Source organism: Gavialis gangeticus, unplaced genomic scaffold, assembly GCF_001723915.1.
Source record: "Gavialis gangeticus isolate Ggan-Ray unplaced genomic scaffold, GavGan_comp1, whole genome shotgun sequence".
Lineage (NCBI taxonomy): Eukaryota > Metazoa > Chordata > Crocodylia > Gavialidae > Gavialis > Gavialis gangeticus.
Window position 1 is genome coordinate 129,848,558 of NW_017729025.1, and position 15,189 is coordinate 129,863,746.

The window sequence follows — 15,189 nt, forward strand, 5'->3', positions numbered from 1 at the left end:
GTGGTATATATAACTATATATACAGACACACATATTTATAAACTTACACCATGCAATTAAATTTTATGAATAATGGAAGTAAATTGATTTTTTTAACAAAGTTTCTAGATACTCAGTTTGCATCTTAGAGTCAACTAAACAGCTCTTGACACTTGAAAAAGGAACCTTTCAAACTTCTTGAGGGAAAATTAATGCTGAAATCTACAGCATATTTTTAGTTTCAAACAAATGGCCTTCAAGATATATACTGTGACAAATAATTGCAGAACTATGGGACTGGGTTATTAGTGACCTCCTAAATTATGCTTTTGGAGAGAAACAGAACTTCTCGTTAAGTCCATTGATAAGATAAAGACCAGAAAGAAACCTTGTAAAACTTGGATGAATTTCAGGACAGGATTTTTATCTAATCTTTTGACTAGAGCATAAAACATGAGGATTCTTTACTAATACTGTTGATAGTAGAAAGTGAAAAAAAAGTCTCCATTTCATAGGATCATAGGAAAGTAGGGCTAAAAGGGTTATCTTGTCCAGCCCCCTGCTCAAGGCAGGATTGTCCTCGACTAAACCATCCCAGTCAAGCATCTGTCCAATCTTGAAAATTTCCAAGGATAGTGATTCCACAATTTCTCCACGTAGCCTGTTCTAATATTTGACCACCCTCATAGTCAGGAAGTTCCCCCTAACATCCAACCTGAATTTTCCTTTGCTGCAGCGTGAGGCCATTGTTCCTATGCCTGTTCCTACAGCCAGAGAGAAAAGCCCATCTCCATCTTTTCAGTAATTGGCATTTAGGTATTTGAGGATTGTTATCAAATCCCTCAGTCTTTTTTCCTCCAGATTAAATAACCCTACCTCTTTCAGCCTCTCCTCATTAAGTCTTATGTTCCTGGACCCTAATAATTATTGTCACTTTGTATTGGACTCTTTCATAGAATCACAGAAAATTAGGGTTGGAAGGGACCTGAGGAGGTCATCTAGTTCAACCCGCTGCTCAAAGCAGGACTCTTCCCAAATATATCATCCCAGCCAAGGCTTTATACAGCCAGGTCTTAAAAACCTGCAAGGATGGAGATTCCACCACCTTTCTGGGTAACCTGTTCCAGTGCTTTACTACCATCCTTGTGAGAAAGTTTTTCCTAATAGCTAACTTAAGCTTCCCTTGTTGCAACTTGAGATAATTGCTCCTCATCTGCCACCACTGAGAACAATTTAGCTACATCCTCTTTGTAACCACCCTGCAGGTAGCTGAATGCTGCTATTATATCCCTTCTCAGTCTTTCTTTTTCCAGACTAAATGGGCATTTATACACACATGCTCCAGGAGTGGGGGGAAGGAAGGGAGTGGCACTTTAATTAGAGCAACTCTGAGAACCACTCTAATTAAATCAGGCAGAGCACCTCATGTATCAGTGTCCCCAAGCTTCAAAATGGCAGTGGGGGTGCTTTATCAAAAGCTTGTCAATTGAGCTTTAGATACAGTGTCCCTGCTGCCATTTTGAAAGTGGGGATGCCAATACATGAGACGCAGGAAGTTGCTGGAGTGCAGTAATTGCCATGCTTCAGTCGACTCGATTAATCAAGTCTGCTCCGAGGCACTGGAATTACAGAACATCAGAGCAGCCTCCCTGCTCATGTATAGGCACCCAATAAGCCCAGTTCCCTCAGCCTCTCCTCAGAAGTCATGTGCTCCAGCCCCCTAACCATTTTCTTTGCCCTCCGCTAGACTCTCCAAATTTGTCCATGTCCTTTCTGTAATGATCTAGCAAGTTATGTATCCATCTTAGAGTACTTAGAGTTTGTATTTCTTTAGCTTGTTAATGAAAATGTCATGGGAGACAGTGTCAAAAGCCCTGAGCAAGTCAAGGTAAATCAAATCCACTGCTCTCCCTGCATCCACAGAGCCTGTCACCTTATGAAAGAAGGAAACCAGGTTGGTCAGACATGATTGACTTACTCTCGGTGAATCCATGCTGGCTGTTCCTGATCACCCTGTTTTCTTCTAGATGCTTCACAATGGATTCTTTGAGAATCTGCTCCAAGATCTCCAGCTATTCAAATCAGGAGGACTGATCTGTAATTCTCTGGATCTCCTTTCTTCCTTTTTCAAGGATGCACGCTATCTTTGTCATTTTCCAATCATCCTCACCCAACCTCCACAAGTTGTCTAAGAGGATAGCTAATGGCTCTGAAATTACTTCAACCATTTTCTTCAGTACCCTAAATTGCATCCCACTCAGCCCTGCCAACCTGAAAGCATCTAACTTGTCTAAGTAATCCCTAATCTGTTCTACTACTCTAGGCTGTTTGTATCCTTTCCTATCTTCCCTATCTTTGCTGCCAGCCACACTTATCTGGTAGCTGCCCCAATATTTGATGATAAATATCAGTCATACCATACCAATCTTAGGCTGAATTTTGAATCATATGAAATTCTTACCCTTTCTCCAACATATAGCCTCATTCTTCTCCCACTTGTTTTACATAGTGGTAATTTGCACTGGGATAAGTGCAAAAAAAATTATCCCATTTTCTCTGAGAAGAAAAGACAAGATCCTTGTCTATGAGCCCAATATTGAAGACAATGTTTTGTTATTAAAGATTAGGATTGGGGCATATAAACTCTGTGGCCTAACAGGGTATAGAGGGAAGCAAATAGCATAATGGAATAAAAGGTCTAGTAATGGTGTGTGAAAACAAATGGGGTATACCAGAGTGACATCCCACAGAACCCCATATGTATATGTCCCCAAATCTTCTACTGGACCTTCCCAGAAACAAATGGGCATGGTCAGAAGAAAAGAGAAGCCAGGAATTTCTCTTGTACCCGCTCCCAGGCAAAGTAGAGAGAATACAACCTAAACCACTAGTGATCTAGATTCCACTTGAGCACAAGATAAGGAAAATAATGTGGGCAGCATGATATAGCAGCTAACTATGCTGCCCTTCATGCAAAAGGCAGCATATAATAGAACAGAGAGTTAAGGAGTCACCGAAAAACAGCACAGAACCCAAGTAGGGGCTGAGATTCACAGTGCTTCTCAGTTGTTCTCCTGTGAACATACAGTCAGCATTTACATTTAAGACCACATCTGCTGCAATCCCAAGCCAGGGCCAGGCATACATTTCTAATGCAATGGATAGACTCTCTCAAAAGAAGCTTTTATATTAGAGCAAGATCTCCACTTCCTTGCAAAAGGTACCAGTTTCCCTGTGTTAGTAATTAAGGGTTCATTCTTGCAAACCCTTTCTACCAGGTATATCACCTGTCATTAAATATTTTCAGGATTGAACTATAACACAGTCTGGGCACATCTACATGAGACATTTACTGCAAAGCAGACCAGTTAGCTTTACAGTAAATATCTCATGTCTACACATGCAGAGCTCTTAGGGTGGAGGAAATGAATTAACTCCACAGCAGGTTAGTACTTATAAATACAAGTGCTATCCTGCTGTGGAGTTTTTTACTCCACAGCACCACATCTGTAGCTGAGCACACGGCTGGTTGGGGCACAAGAGTGCTTCAATGCAAGTTCTGCCTGCTGGCTAGCCCCACACTGTGGCACTCACTGCCCCAGCCAGCCTCTCCGCAGCATGTTGAGCCAGATCAGATCAGCCCTAGGCTGGCAAGCTGACCCTTATGGGCCCCATGCCAGGTAGGCTGCTCCAGCTTAGCTCAACATGCTGTGCTTCCAGGCACATGTGTAAATCCTACTCCCAGGAGCAATTAACTGTGTGGTAATAGCACATGTAGAGGCCTGCTCTCTCTAGGCCTAGCATTTCAGAGCTACCTAAGCAGACAGCTGGTCATTAAAGGACGCCTGGTTAGACAGCAATGCCACCAGCTAAATTAGTCTGTATACACCAGCTCTGTATACTTGTTCTGAACATTAAGCTCTCTTTTTGTTCTACAGTAAACACAACACAGAGCTTTAATTTGCTTTCTTGCAGCATTACACAGAAGACTATCTTTATTCACATATCAAGAAACACATTCTTTTACCTTGATTTTGGATACTTGGGGTCAAGTTTAAAGTCTGACAATCCTACACATGTGAATCACTTATTATTATTTAATCCACATTGGCACCATACCAGAGTTTCAAACTCAAACAGTTCCATCTACAAAATCTCAGGCAACCGTTTTCAGTGCACAAATTTATTATATGGTCAGATATGCTACATATGAAATGTTGATCCAAATCCATAGGCCTTACTCAGTCTTTACATAATCAGTAAGTAAAGTGTTGGCTAAGTAGTAAAAGATGCAAACTAATCAAAACTAATGCATGTATATGACTGATTTCAAACCCACTAATAAAATGTTAGCAATTCATAAAACTACAGTTTCAAAACCAAGCATCATGGTCCCGATATTTTTCTCATCAAACTAATGAGAATCACTGCAACCAAAGGAGTTAAACTGGTGTAGAGCTGAGTTGACTGAAAGGCAAGTCAGGCCTAATAAGCTTATGAAAACAAGCTTTATTGTTATAAAAAGATGCAAAGGCTTAAAATGCATTTTATTACTATAAATGCGTCCCTTAACTTACAGATCCACTGAGTTTTCCAAATACAAAATGAGGAGTTCAATGTCCAAAAGGCACAGAGGAATTTTAATCTTAATTGTGAGTCATGAAACTTGTAAGCCATTCAGGAGTCACAGAAGTAAGGTCCTTGAGAGTCATAGAGGAATTCCATTATGAAGGTAGAACCACTGGAGCATATGATACAAGGTACTCCCAGTCACTGCTGAGTTTAGCTTCTGTCTTGAAAGTCTGAATAGCTTGATGATATTTGTGTCTTGCCTGTATATGGTAACAATGTATTCATATTAGCAAAAGGCACACACATATCAAAGCTGTTATCTCAGTTCTACATGGATTATATTTTATGTAAACGCGTCAGCAAGAATCTCTGTGATTAAATGTGTCACCAAGACTAATCCTGATGGGCAAAATCATAGCTAATTTTAATTACTGCTGCTAAAGACAGGCACCATAGGGACAGAGGAGTCAATTATTCTGCATCCTAAACCACTCCAGCAAGGAAGCAGAGTAATACCATGCATTTAAGCAGTTGGAGCCAGATCCTTAACTAGTACAAATCATAGCAGCTACACCTAGTCAATGCAGCTGCTCTGATCTTCACCATATGATCTGTCCCCTAAAGGCTGACCCACAGCATTTCAGTATGCTTCCCAAACACTTGATTCCTATTACTGAATGAAAAGGCAAGCCTCCACTGCTCTAGTTCTAGTTCTATTCCCATCAAAGTAATTGGTAATACTTTCAATGTGCTCACTGTGAGCAGGAATAGATGCCTTAAAGACTTTCTTTGCTTTCAGCTCTCTAGGGATCCATACAATGTCTCCACTGCAGTTTGAGAGCATTCCAACAGTGCTTCAAATAACATGGTTCATATCTGTCACGTGTGGTTTGTTCTCTCATCCTTCTAATACCAGTAAATATAATTTGATAAATCTGCACATGATCTTTGATTGCTGCTGAAGCACATACCAGGCATGTCTACATGAGATGCTTCACGTGCAGTAGACTAATTCTACTGCACATTAGCAAGCTCAGCAAAAACCATGCTAACACACTAATGTGCAGTAGTATTAGTCTACTTCACATAAAAACATCACACAAAAAGGATATGATCACACTAATGTGCTGTCATGGCAGCCTACTGTGCCTTTATTTAGTATGTGATTATACAAGTACTAAATTTTATATAGGCACATCCACCTACAACCAAATTTTCACATCAGTTCAATCAGGATTAATTTTACTGAAGTGATGCCACTGTCATCAAGTTTGGAATCTATTTGGGAATGTGTTCAGACAGATAAATAGGTTGTGTAAGACAAATTCCGCCCACAGTTACCCCTGTGGAACCTCATCAACTGAAAGGAGAAATCATTGGGTTGATTTTTCTCTTTTTTGGACCTATAGGCTGAGTTTGTGCTTAGTGTATTGGAAGTCTATTACAATGTGACTCTTCAGAATTGCTTTTGGGTGTTATACCATGAAACTGAGTAAATATAAGGGGAAAAAAAAACAAATAGAAAAAATGTAAAATTTCCTGTTTAAAATCTGTTAAGGCTACACACATCCATGCACTGGAATAATAGAAACTCCACTGAAAATGTTTGTTAACTTTGAGACTCCCAAGGAAGGCTACTGCAATACCCAGAAGCTTGTCTAAGTCTTTCCCAACCATGCAGTTGGCCCAATATAAGATATCACTCCAAAAAATCCTTGCTTTTCCCATATTTCCTGAATTGTCATGGCTACAATATCATTTCAATGCTAACCTTGTTCATCTTGTGTAATTTCATTCTACTGCCCCCACCCCTGACTCCCTCCACAGACCTGCCTCCCTCAAATCAGAACAGCCAAGCAGAATTAAAGAAACATACTGCTCACATGAAGAAATGAAATAGAAAAAAATAAAGAGTAGTAATACATCCTAAAGAATTCTGGAGAAGATTTTCAAAAGTGTTTATTGATTCAGGATTCTTCTATAAACAGCAAGTCAGATTTGGGCCACTTGAAAGAGGACTGAATTTCAGGAAGCATTCAGCATCCACCCTCTTAAATCATACTCCTTTAAACGTGCCTCAAGCTAGGTGCCTTAAAAAAGAGCTTGCCTCATTTTGTTTTCATACATACCACTACTCATGTGCTGATTGATCCAGTCCATGAAAACAGCAACATTTGTATAGACTCCTGGGTAGCCTTTTCTTCCACAACCAAAGCCCCAGCTTATTATTCCATTGAGGGTGTAAAATCCTGAATCTTCTGAAGGACAAACTAATGGGCCACCAGAGTCACCCTACACAAGGGAAAATGGCTTATATTACTCAACAGTTCTTTGTACATGCCATTTTGGCTACACTGCTGGAATGGCAAAGTGTTTTCTGATTAATCTAATAAGCCTCCTTTGTGCACAGTAAAACAATTTCCACCACTCCTGTCTCTGAACTCCCCATTTCAAAATCAAAGCTCTTGCTAATTCCCCAATAAAAAACAGACCTGCATTTTTAAATTAAAACTTACTGTACATGAATCCTTTCCCTCTTCTTGAGGAAATCCAGCACAGAACATCCTTTGGGTCACTTTACCAGAATGGTTCACATAGTACTTCTGACATGTCTCAAGCACAAGGATGGGGACTTCCAGCTGCTGAAGCTTTTTGGTCTTTTCTCTGTCTTGAAGTGAAAGACATCTTAAAAATTAGCCACAAGCTTTGTAGATGAAAAATACCCTTTCCTCTATCAATGCAGGACTGCCCTCTACTGTGCATTCCCTTGTCCAGCTTTCCCGTAAAATGATTAAAGCAATGATGCTTCCACCATATCCCCCTTTGAGATTGTCCCCCATTTATGCCACCTGGTTGTTTTATTTCCATGCATCCCTCCCGCAATCTACATAACCAGAGAAGCCCAACAAAGATATGATTAACTTTCCCACATGCCCAAGAGCACTTGCTAAAATAATATGTTCATACTGCATAGCCCCATGATAGAGAAGGCTGTGTACCTTCATCATATGCACCCCATCCTGTGATAGTGCACACTTGGGAAGGCTGAACCTCCTCTTCTTCCTCTGGAAGGCACACTGGGCGCACATAGTGATTAAATTTTAAAGGCTCTGTCAATTGCAGTAGCGCAATGTCGGAATCCATGGTGGTCTTGTTAAAATTTGGATGCATGATGTATTGCTTCACTGATCTTTTCTAGGAGAGAAGGTAGGACATAGCAATGCATGAGTGAGTTGGGACCATGGTGCTTTATAGCATTCTAGCTTTACATAGCATTAAGAAGAGCAGACATTCTTAATGAGTAGTTATTGAAAGCAACAGCTTCTTATGCTAGGTAAGGAATACACACCTTTAGGACACAGGGAACAGAGACTATTCAGGAAACTATTTTCTCTATTTTTCCATGGCAGTAGGGATCTGCACTAGATGATTGTTGTTTTGGACAGAGTTAGCAGGCCCTAACAGAAGTAAATCCACAATACTGGAGCAGACCTGTCTGCAGCATGCCCCAGCTATACACCAGTCCCTTTGCGCAATGCATTAGGTAGAGTCTGGAGCTTCACTACTGCTCTGAGCAGAGTGTGCTAGCCCTTAACCTTTCTTGTGCAAATACATGGCCTTCATTTACATTTGTGCAGTTATTCAGCCACCACATAGTATACCAGGCTGCTGCATCCCAGACCATATCAATTAGTGAAATGCATTTAGTATACAATTGAGACATCATTCATAATACCTGACTGTGCTCTTGCTCTGTAATATCATGGAGTCCAGCAACCACCATCCATAAATCTTTGTACTGTTCCCTCAAAGAGAAGAAAGTAAGGACATTCTCAGGGCTAATTGCACTCTGAAGAGTATCAGATGATTAACCTTACCAAAATAAAACACTCCATCAAGCAAGGCCTGCCATCTGGATTAATTTTAAACCAAGGGAGAATCAGGGGAGATCACTCTTATAATTCAAGGGAAATTTGCCATTGACTTCAATAGGAGCACGATGAAATACTGTGACTTGCCAGTGGAGTCTGCCAGTAGAACAGTTTGAGCTGAGAGAGGAAGGAGCTCTTTAGTTACTATGCTTTGGCAAAACACCTAGCAAACCAGTGTGGTCCGCTGTCTAGACAGAGAGAAATTTTAACCCTGGTCTTTGAGGACTGTGGTTATTTCTCCTAAAAATAATAAAATGATTTTATAGAATCACAGACCAAATATACAACAGAATAGCTTTGTAGCATCCTTTACAGCAACAAAGCAGTGCAGTATTTAACTGTGTAAATCAATTTACACAGAGTGATGAGACAATACTTAAGGATGTTGATTTGAGGGGATTATAGAGATTTTTTAACAGAAACATGGTACACCTGTGGGAAAATTTCCAAAGCCACCCAAGTTACTTAGAAAACCAAGACTGAAATTCCAAAAGTGGCCTGGTCACTAATGTTCATGTTCCATTGGAAATGTAGTGGGTTTAGAATCCTACATGCCTAACTCACTTTGAAGGCAGGACTAAACATTTCTGAAAATTTTACCCCAACCTTTAAGACAATTCCAAAATTATTTCAGAATATATGTAAGAGCAGTGGGAGAAGATGCTGTTAGCAGAAATAGACCCCTCCCCCACCCCTAACGCACACACCTCACTCCATGAAAACATAGCCTGTTAGTAAGAAGAGGCTCCTTAATTTATATGCGCTTTTACACAAAGATATATTTGATTATACAAGACCATGAACACAGTCATATACATTCTCTTAACATCACCCAGAAACTGCTCAAGAATTATTTTCTGCAACTGGGTATATTTTTAAAGGAATACTCCTGCTGAGGTCCACAATCAACTCCTTAAAAAAAAGGAAGTTTCTTCTGGCCCAGAATGTTAATGATCACCTTAATAACAGCAAGCCTTTTAGCTCAGGCCTGAGACCCATGGAGATCATAGGGGACCTTCTGGATTTGTAGGTGCCACTGCAGGACATTCCCAAATGCTGTCCCTGTGCACAGGACAATTCCAAAAGCACCCCTCCTCCACCCCAAAGCTGGAGAAAACAAAACAAATATTTTGGAATTAGACATTTCATTAGGCCATTAACACACAGACATTTGAAGTGGATTTCTTTAAATGAAGTCCCCCTGCCAGAACCATTACACTCTGGAGAGCTTCAAATTCAGAGCACTTCAGGCCATGCACAGAGGTACAGCCCCTCTGTAATGCCCTCCTTCCCCCAGTTGGAGCGCTTCAATATAATCCCAGTAACATTCAGTAGCATGCTTTCCAGCCAAGGGTTGCTTGGTCCTGCAACTCCACTCACCTCATCCCCACAGATGGGGGTAAAGAGTGTTGCAGATAGCCAGTAATCGCTCTCCTGTGCCTCCTGGTTCCAGAGTCCTGGGGCTCGACTCTTCTCAGCAAATTCTTAAGTGCCCCTGTACCAGAACCAGGAGACTTGAGGCCCTGCACCTTCCCACGAGACCCAGAAGACCAGAGCCATGGGGGCACATAGGGAAACATTTCTTTTGTCTTTCAGGCTTCAGACACTGCTGAGGATGACCAAATTCATAGGAGAGATCACTGGCTGTCCACCCTGTCTACCCAACTCTTCCCACAGTCACCCTGTGGGGGATGGGGTAAAGAGGAGCACTGTGGAGTGCTGGAGGACCAAGCTACCTCCTGTCATGTTATGCTTAAGCATGCACACAACTGAGTGCTTTAAAATGAAGCACCTTAAAGAAGTTGGTGTTTCATCCAGAATATTTTTTGACTGCTTCAGCCATTTTTAGAGCACTTTATAGGGTGTGTAGGTGAGTTGCTGGCTATTTGAAGTGCTTCAAGCATAATGTCTGTCCAAGGTCTTAGTTTCTTTTTATGTAGCAATCAGATTGAATGAGAAAATATTAGCTGCTGATGCTTTTAAACTGACCTAACAGAACAAAACTCCAGACACAAACATCACGTCATAAGGGCATCTTGTGATAAAGAACTACTCACTGAAAACTAGGAATATCTACCCATATGTACCTACTTATGACTAAAGCAGTGAGCAGCTGTGACAACCCAGTCTTTGGCAAAAACTGCTCCTCCACACACATGTTCTGCTGAAATCTGGATGCTGACCTGCCAAGGCCATGAGTAGGGTACAGCTTCCTCACCTCCAACTATCCTACTGAAGAGAAATCTGGGTTGGTTTAAAGGCACTCCACAGATATAATCTGGAACAGAAAAGGTTCACAGAATCAAGGGAGGGCTGTTTTCAGGAAGAGGCTTGGGGCATTGTTTACGATGGGCTTAACCTGCTTTTATAGTAGCAGTATCATACCTCAGGAAAATTTGCTTAACCCTAAACCTCTTCCATTGCAATGGATCAAAATGTCTAGGGTCAATATCACCAGGAGAGGATTCTCTTTTTAGGTACAGAATTTTGCAGGGGAGAGTATGTCTGCCTATAAAAGTATTATATATAAACAGTGCTTTATATGTTATCTTGAAGAATTTAGGCTCAGGCCTGTAATATTTTGTGAACTCACCTCATTCTTTATAAATCTTTGAGGGAATTAAAGGAATTTTTAAAACTATGGCCATGATTATCCATTGTCCTTCACCTTGTGCAATGATTTACTTTGGTGTGAAGGTAAATAACATTTTATACCACTGCGTATTCTCAGCAGAGCAGCACTTTGCTTTTGCTTTCCCCTAGCATGAAGGACTGTACAAGACAAGAAGCACATGACAGCAAACCCATATTATCCTAAAGACAAACAGCATGGAGCTCCGAATTTACATGTCTGATGCTGTTAGTGCTTCTCAGACAAAGCATTTCAAAACAACTCAAGGAACAACCAAAACTAACCAATGGGTATCCTGTGAATTCTAAATACTATCCAAATTGTACTCTGTATTTCCAGTGAAGAAAGTTTATCCTTGACTTCCTTACCTGGAATTTCTGTTTCATTTATGGCCACATGGACATCTTCAAGAAATGTTGTTTCATTGTTTGAATCTGATACATTTAAATCTATAGCAAGTGAAAATAACATACTGGTTATCACTGTGTTACTCCAAGTTTTATCACAAAAGCAAACTGGTAATTTTGTGTGTAGTTTGCAACCTTTTGCAAAAGAAAAAGATCTGATGATGATAATTTGTTTTTGGTACCTCTGCTTTATTACATTCCATAGTTGACTCTTTGGTGGAGCTGCTATTCTAAGGAGACTCAAATAGGGAGCATTTTTTCTGAGTGCTTAGAAAGTGTTTAGCCTCCAAATGGTTACTACCATGAATAATAACGGGCACATCTATACAAGATGCTTTACTGTACAGTAGAGCTAATTACTGCCTAGTAAGTGACATCATCTACATGTGCTGATCCTTACTGCACAGTAATTTGCTCTACTTGGCAGTTAATTTGCTACCAGCAAACACAAGTAGAAAATTAACTGTTGAGTAATTACTGTGCAGTACAGCATGTGTAGATGGCTGACCAGGAGCAAATTTGCTTCCGGCCAGCTAGGCAGCAAGGGGAAGGAGATTGCTCCCTGCCCCTGGGAGCTGCCTACTGCCAGGGTGGGCTCTGTCACTGGAGCCTAGGCAGGGACAATGTTCCCCTGCCCTGGCAGCAAGGAGCTCCCAGCCCCTGCTCTGTGATTGCAGAGGTGGGGCTGTGAAATTGTTCCCAGCTTCAGCTGGGGCTGGGAATAATCTCCTAGCCCTCACTCAATGATCATGATTGTACAGAAGGGGGTGGGAGCTCCCTGCATAGGAGGAGTTCCCCACCCAGCCTGGAGCTGGCTGAGATCTGCCCCTGACCAGGGATCTGCCCCTGCTGGCTGGGATCTGCCCCTGACAGTTCCCAGCCAGTCCTAGGCTGCACAGAGAAGTCTGCACGTGCAGCCTGGAGGTGGTGGGAGACTGTCCCAGTCAGGGGCAGGTCCCAGCCCTTCAGATTTTTCCCAGTCCCATGCCCCAAATCGGGCAGTCAAGGCACAGTCTTTCCAAGCCCTCTGCCTCTGATCACAGAGCGGGGGCCGGCAGCTCCCTGCTGCCGGGGCAGGGGGACGTTGTCCCTGCTTAGGCTTCACCACAAGCCTGCCTTGGCAGCAGGCAGCTCTTAGGGACAGGGAGCAGTGTCCTAGCCCCTGCCAGGTGACAGCTGTCTCCTAGCCCCATGCTCCCTGCCAGGCCCTGGGCTAGCACCCAGGGGGAGGCTAGAGCTCCCCCTGGCTGTTCCAGGGGGCCAGTGCAGGGCCAAAGAGGATGGGAGCAGACCCCACTGAATGGCTAAATTCACCAGGTCAAATTCTGGGTCTGTTAAAGTCAATTTAGTTTTGCTGTTGACTTGAAATTCTGACTTAGTTTACCTGTTGTGTCTAATGCATTACTCTTGTGCAGGCTTAACTCAAGACCTTTGTAGTGCTACTTCTGCCTGGACTTATCTGGAAGGTGTTTATTGCACATGCCTGTGCAATTAAAATAACACCTACATATTAAAGATGATTGCTCAGTCATGAGATATTCTATTATGCAGAGGGATTGTACAGTGATCTGGGAGAAGGACTAAGTTCCAATCCTGCTTTTGCAAACTACACTTTCTGTGACAACCATCTTTCTAGCTCAGTTTATTTTTCCAGATGTAAAGTAAGGAAAGTAATGTAGTATAAATCAGATATCACAAGCCAGGAAATAAATCTCCCAGCCCCATGAAGCCCCCCAGGTCTGGGGGACTACAGCAAGGGACTGCAGCCCTAGGGGTGCATGACACTGCCAGGGCTGGAAGATCATGGTTGCTGCAATCTCCCAGTCTCAGGTGTGCATAAAACCCCTGGGGACGGGAGATGACAGCAGCCATGATCTCCCAGCACTGGGGGTTTCATTAGGGTGGCCTTTGGCCCTATTTTATACCCTACCATCCTGTTTTTAAGCCTGCTGTCCCCGGTTTATTTCTCAATGAGGACCAAAGCCCCATTTTTCAGTTCATTGGTGGAAATGCATGTCAGTCATTTGTCCTTGTGATTCTATTGGCTGTGCCTAGAGGTAGCATGGTGCATAGCCAGGAGAAGCAGGGTTCCCAGGCACAGAAAGAGGGAGGGAGGTGGCCTTTTTCTGATGGCTCCACCACTTGCTGCTGATTGGCCAAGGCAGGAACCCCACCCTTCACCATTGATTGGCTGAGGGAGCACACCCCTCAACAAGGGGGATGTCCTGTATTCTGTGGATGCCAGTGACCACCCTAGGTTTAATGCAGCCCCAAGGCTGGGAGATGACAGCCGCGCCCTGCAGATGGGTCCCAGCACTGGATTCCAGCACCAGGAAGCGACCTGCAATGACCCAGCATCCACAGCTTCAGGACTCTGAGTCACTGTGCTGCTGGGACCCAGATTTGGTAGTTGCTGGGGCCGAGAGTCCCCTCAGTTGTAACCGAGTGTAAAGTTAGTACTCGTTTTCATGGTCTAACTTTATAGCTGGTTGGAGCTTTTTTGTGGTGTCATAGCTACTTTGCATGTGTAGCTGGTCTCAAGGCAATTGCATAATTAACCAGCTAACTGAGCAATAACTGTAACGTGCAGAGGGGGCTTCACTGGCACCTTTTAAATCCCCAACCATCTGTACTTATCTGTCTCCTCTTCTATTTAGATTTTAATCCACTTTAAACCATCCTTGAATTCTTTTATTTGTACAGAGCTTAGCATAATGGGGTCCTGTTCCTTGGCTAGGGCTTTCAGTACTATGATAATAAGAACAATGATTATAAGAAATATTCTCTGTAAGTAAAAGTAGAACAATGCTAGGACTAGTCAAATTTAAAAAGAAGAAAGGAGAGCGCTTTTAATTGTGCTGACTGCATAAACATTCTGAAGTAAACTTTTTGTCCTTATAATAACACCTGAATTTTATACTTCCAGTGATTTAAAAGCCATGGCATTCTAAATTACTGTGAGATAGTTGATCACAGCTGGATTCTTCATTCCTGACTGCATTTTTAGTTCTGAATAGGTCTTGAAAAAACACTGGTGTAGCAGAGAGGCTTCAATACCACAGAGAAGAATTTTTCATTGAAAGGCTGCCCTTCCTCATCTACATGTGTGAGAGAAAAAGAGCAGCTGAAGAGATTTTAGGGCCAAAACAGGTCATTATCATCCTCTTCTAAGCTGACCTCTTGCAGAAAGGAGGTGGTAAAATTTTATCTGGCAGCTAGGACAGGATTTCATATTTATGCCAAGGAAAACTACCTACATCTTACCTCTTTCTACTGAAATCACTGGTCATTAGGAGTGCTTCACAGTGCTGAAAATCAAGTCAAAAGCAGGAAGGATTTTTCTCCTTTTAAAGGTGGGATACAATAAAAAAAAAAAAAAAAACACCAAAACTAGTCATGGCAAATAAGCCATGAAAAAGTTGACTGAAAAAAACAAAACATCCTATAGGAACATGTCAACTTACCTATTCATGTGGAACTGAAAACCAAAATCCAAATGAAGACTTTTGAAAAATGTCAAAATATTCCATTTTATCCTTTCAATACAGATTTTTCATTTATAAATTGTATGTTTTTGAATCTTTCAAAACAAAATGTTTTACCTGAACCCTCTCCAATCTTTTTCTGTAGAAATGTTTATGAGAATGTTGACATTTCTGTTTTTTCC

At 41.9% G+C, this 15,189-nt stretch overlaps 1 protein-coding gene across 3 annotated transcripts in view; it reads right to left on the reverse strand.

The window, feature by feature from the left end:
* Window positions 1-4,505: 4,505 nt before the first annotated feature.
* Window positions 4,506-15,189, reverse strand: part of OVCH2 (ovochymase 2) — a 55,064-nt gene continuing 44,380 nt past the window's right edge. For all 3 annotated transcript variants that reach the window (XM_019519549.1, XM_019519550.1, XM_019519548.1), the window contains 7 exons: window positions 11,484-11,564; window positions 10,575-10,761; window positions 8,288-8,357; window positions 7,551-7,746; window positions 7,068-7,219; window positions 6,681-6,843; window positions 4,506-4,811 (listed from right to left, as the gene is read on the reverse strand). In XM_019519549.1, coding sequence (XP_019375094.1) covers window positions 4,762-4,811; window positions 6,681-6,843; window positions 7,068-7,219; window positions 7,551-7,746; window positions 8,288-8,357; window positions 10,575-10,761; window positions 11,484-11,564 — 899 coding nt within the window. In that variant the 3' untranslated portion in view covers window positions 4,506-4,761. The remainder of the gene's footprint in view (window positions 4,812-6,680; window positions 6,844-7,067; window positions 7,220-7,550; window positions 7,747-8,287; window positions 8,358-10,574; window positions 10,762-11,483; window positions 11,565-15,189) is intronic.